General features: G+C 35.0%; 1 protein-coding gene across 1 annotated transcript; it reads right to left on the bottom strand.

The window, feature by feature from the left end:
* Nucleotides 1-1664: 1664 nt before the first annotated feature.
* LOC116351965 (4-coumarate--CoA ligase 2-like) lies at nt 1665-3786 on the bottom strand. The gene is made up of 5 exons (XM_031784120.1): nt 3630-3786; nt 3159-3559; nt 3028-3101; nt 2088-2951; nt 1665-2009 (listed from the first exon to the last, which is right to left on the bottom strand). The coding sequence occupies exons 1-5, from the start codon at nt 3762-3764 to the stop codon at nt 1885-1887; spliced, it is 1599 nt and encodes a 532-aa protein (XP_031639980.1). The 5' UTR covers nt 3765-3786; the 3' UTR covers nt 1665-1884.
* Between the last annotated feature and the right edge of the window lie 228 nt (nt 3787-4014).

Raw genomic sequence — 4014 nt, 5'->3', positions numbered from 1 at the left:
TTTTTTTTTTTTTTGGCTTTTTGCCTGGATGTGGAATCTTCCAAAGATACCAATGAAGATCTCTAATACAGTAGCTTTTTTATATGAAATCTGTCACACTAACGCCCTCACTCTATCTTTTGGCGAACTAAACAGAATAAAGTTTAATATAAAAGTAAAGTCTCCATCAGGATATTTTATACAGCCGGTGTCAAGATCAATAAAACCAGTGTTGAGATTTTATAAACAACCGTATACAATACAATTGTATATACGGAAGGGTTGTATATACATGTCTATAGGCAGTGTCCAAAAACAACAACAATGCTGTGCGTACCTATGGAATCATTGTTTCTCATTCTTCCATTCTCTTATTCGCAAAACAACGACTCCGTAGGTACACTGAAACGTGTGTTGTAAAGTAAGACATTGTATATTGTCATTGCCTACAGTTGTATATGCAATCGCTCTTATTTTGTGCAGTATAGACAACATCACTGAATAAAACTGTTAATAGAATCTGCCATTTTTACGCAATTTTGCGATGTGATTGCCAGATTAAGAATATAAATAAAATAAATGAACGGAATAAACGAACTTAACAGAACAGAATAATTCGCACGAGTGTATGACAAGTATGTAAGAGAACAATAACATTACGTTTTGTATCTATCTATCAAATGTCACACTCACACTTATGAGTTTACGTATGGAGATTTTAACAAAATCATTTCTACAAGATCTACACACTCTACACCCGAGGCTTTTTAAGTTAAATTAAAACGCATATAAATTTATGTTTTTTTTAAATAGAAATTATCTAATGCTAATTGTGCTAACTTCACTTTCAAAACAAAAAAATGAAACAATTTATTAAATTATTTTTCAACAATTTTTGGAATAACATATGCGCTCATTCTCAAACTTGTGAAATAATATCCCATTCTATATATAGATGGCACTGTCTATACGAAGTTCGGCAAACAAAGCATTACGCTTATTGAGCGCATTACACCTCTTTACCAATGGTGATGTGACCGATTAGCATGCACGCCAGGGGCTTTTATGTTAAAATGAATACTACGATTTCAGTAAATATTGAAACATAATGCTGAATATTCAATGAATATTGTATGTATATAAAGAATATACACAAATAAATGTGTATAATTGCATAAATTTGATGAATATTTCGTGAATATTTCGTGAATATTTCCTGTATATATGAAATATACATATTTTGTCATTCTCTTTAGTGCGGACTTTCTTCGTTCCTGTGTCGCTTACTGTGAATATTCACAACATACAGTAGAAAATACGAAATATTCACTAGAGATTTATGCCGTATATATGATGAATAAGACGTGTATATTGTGAATATTATGTGAATATTTCGTATATTCATATACATAAAAGCCCCTAGCATGCACGATTCGCCGACTGGGAAAGCGCCTACGTACTAAACCACACCCTTGCACACGCATGTATGTGTATGTGTATGTGTGTGTGTGTGTGTGCACTAATACTAAGAAACGTGGATGAAATCGGCTTTTTCATACTACTTCCATAACTTTTTTCAAGCACTTTTCATACAAATATTTACATTTCTCTTCTCATCTATAGGTTAAGACCTAAATTTCGCGAAATTTTGAGTGCATAGCCAAAACCGTCCAAGAAATGTGCACTATTTTTATTATTGATATATTCTATTACAAACGCATTCATTCTTCCACTATAAAACCCTTAAAAAGTATTCAATTCTCCAACCATTTTAATCACAACACATTCGTTTCATTTATTATTTACAATTATTTCCAAATTTTCGTAACATGTCGGTTGTCCTTTTCTCTCCTTTCTCTTTCAATTTTCCCATCGAATCGTCAACGTTAGAATTCTATATATTTATTATTGTTTGACCTTGGTAGCTAACTCCATAACTTTCCGGCGTAAAATTTTACCCGATGGAGTCATTGGAAGAGAATCGACAAAATAAACGCCTCCTCTCAGTTTGCAGTGGTCCGCAAAGTGATCTGAGTGTAATAAATATACATCTTTAAAAATATTTTTTTTTTTTTGGAAAAAATCTTTGAAAGGGGTCAAAAAAATACCTGCAATCAAATTATGAATATCTATTTCGGTCATATTCGTATCTTTGTTCCGTACAATGAAAGCGGCTGGTAAATCGGTACCTGCTACTTTGTCTGGTATTCCAATAACACACACAGCGTTTAAATCCGGCAATTCGATCAAGTAAGTTTCAATTTGTGAGGGTGAAATTTGAAAATCACAATACTTGATCATGTCTTTCTTACGATCAACGACAAATAAATGTCCGTTGCCATCGAAATGGCCAATGTCTCCGGTTAGGAAAAATCCATCTTTGTCTTGTGTTCCCTCTGTGGCACTACCATAGTAGCCAAGAAACTTGTAATTGGTTTTAAAACAAATTTCTCCATTTTCACCGACACCACACCGGTTGCCATGTTCATCGATGATTTTAATGCTAAATGAACTCAACAATTGACCAACTGAGCCGGTTGCACCGACATCAGTGGTCATTGGACCAGCCGCCTCTGACAATCCATATCCAGCCCAAATTTTTCCATTCGGCAATTTGGCATTGATTTCCCTTTGTACATTGTACGAACAATTTGCACCTCCGACTAAATGAATTTTAAGACTTGATAAATTGGTGCGAGAAAGAAGATCACTTTTTAATAACAAAGCTAAGTGATGCGATGAACTTAGACCAATGGTCACTTTATATTTCTCAATAATTCGAAGGTATAATTCGGGTTGGTATGATTCTTTTGTAATAATACGAGTGGCTCCGTGAATCGTTCCAGCAACCAGCATCATCCAACCAGTGATCCAGTATAATGAGGTGAATGCAAAGAGCACATCATTGAAAGCAAATGCTTCCAAGCGTGTTATCCATCCATCGAGCAATGCGGCATGTGATAAACAAACACCTGCGTTCCGAACAGGTTAGTTTGAATATTTTTTGAACTCTTTTCTAAATTTTGAATGTATTAAATGTATTTTTACCTTTTGGAAGCCCCGTCGTCCCACTGGAACAAACAATGGCGGCTATTTCATTTTCACCATCAACCTCCACTGGTCTGTAATTTGAATTTTTCGTCATTCAACTTTTGGACTATGATTACAATTTTACTTACACAAAATCGGCTTCATGATGCGTTTCTTCAAATAGATCCGCGACTTCTGCCGAATCACCGTTGGTTCCACCAAATGTAAATATCTGTGCATCATTCTTAAGCTCAACCAAGCACTCTTTGATTAGATCATATGCTTCCACGTCGCAAAATATTAGAGCCGGTTTAATTAGTTTTAACATATGCAAAAGTTCAATTTTTCCAAATGATGGATCGAGAGAGCTCACGGCACTGCCAATGGCCAGTGAAGCAAATACAATCGGCGCCAGATGACATGAATTTTTTGCCAAAATGCCTACCACTTGTTTTGAATTGAAGCCTCGTTTTTGAAGGTTTTGAGCGGCACGAATAGTTTTCATTCGAATTTCATCGTAAGACAATTGAATACCAGAGTCATCGCTTATCTGCAAGAATATTTTCGTCGGTGTCATTGAAATAGCAGATGAAAAGATCAATTTTGGGTGCACTTCATACCTGAGCAATTTTTGGTCCAAATGTCAAACAAGATTTCAATACCACCTGAGCCAGTGACACCTTTGGATTGTACAATGGAAGCGTATTGCGACCTTTCCATAATTTTGACTCTTTGTCGTATTGTGTTTTCAACATTTTTTTTGTTTTGAGTAGATGTTTTCCAACTTTTTCAAAAGCTGATTATAGTGAAGTGCGCTAAAAGCTGCGTTTTATATAGATATAAATGGTTCAAGTATCATTTGAGTCAAGAGAAATGAGATACGGATCGCATTTACGTTAATCACAGTGGTATGTTTTTAGGCACGTATTTTGTGGAATGCATGGTTTTATTATTTGGACTCACTTGAGATCGTATACGTGCGAAAGATCTTACATGGTTTTTGAT

Source organism: Contarinia nasturtii, unplaced genomic scaffold (genome assembly GCF_009176525.2).
Source record: "Contarinia nasturtii isolate CC-2019 unplaced genomic scaffold, AAFC_CNas_1.1 Cnas_scaffold_6689, whole genome shotgun sequence".
In the NCBI taxonomy this organism is placed as follows: Eukaryota; Metazoa; Arthropoda; class Insecta; order Diptera; family Cecidomyiidae; genus Contarinia; species Contarinia nasturtii.
This window is presented reverse-complemented; position numbering and strand designations above follow the sequence as displayed.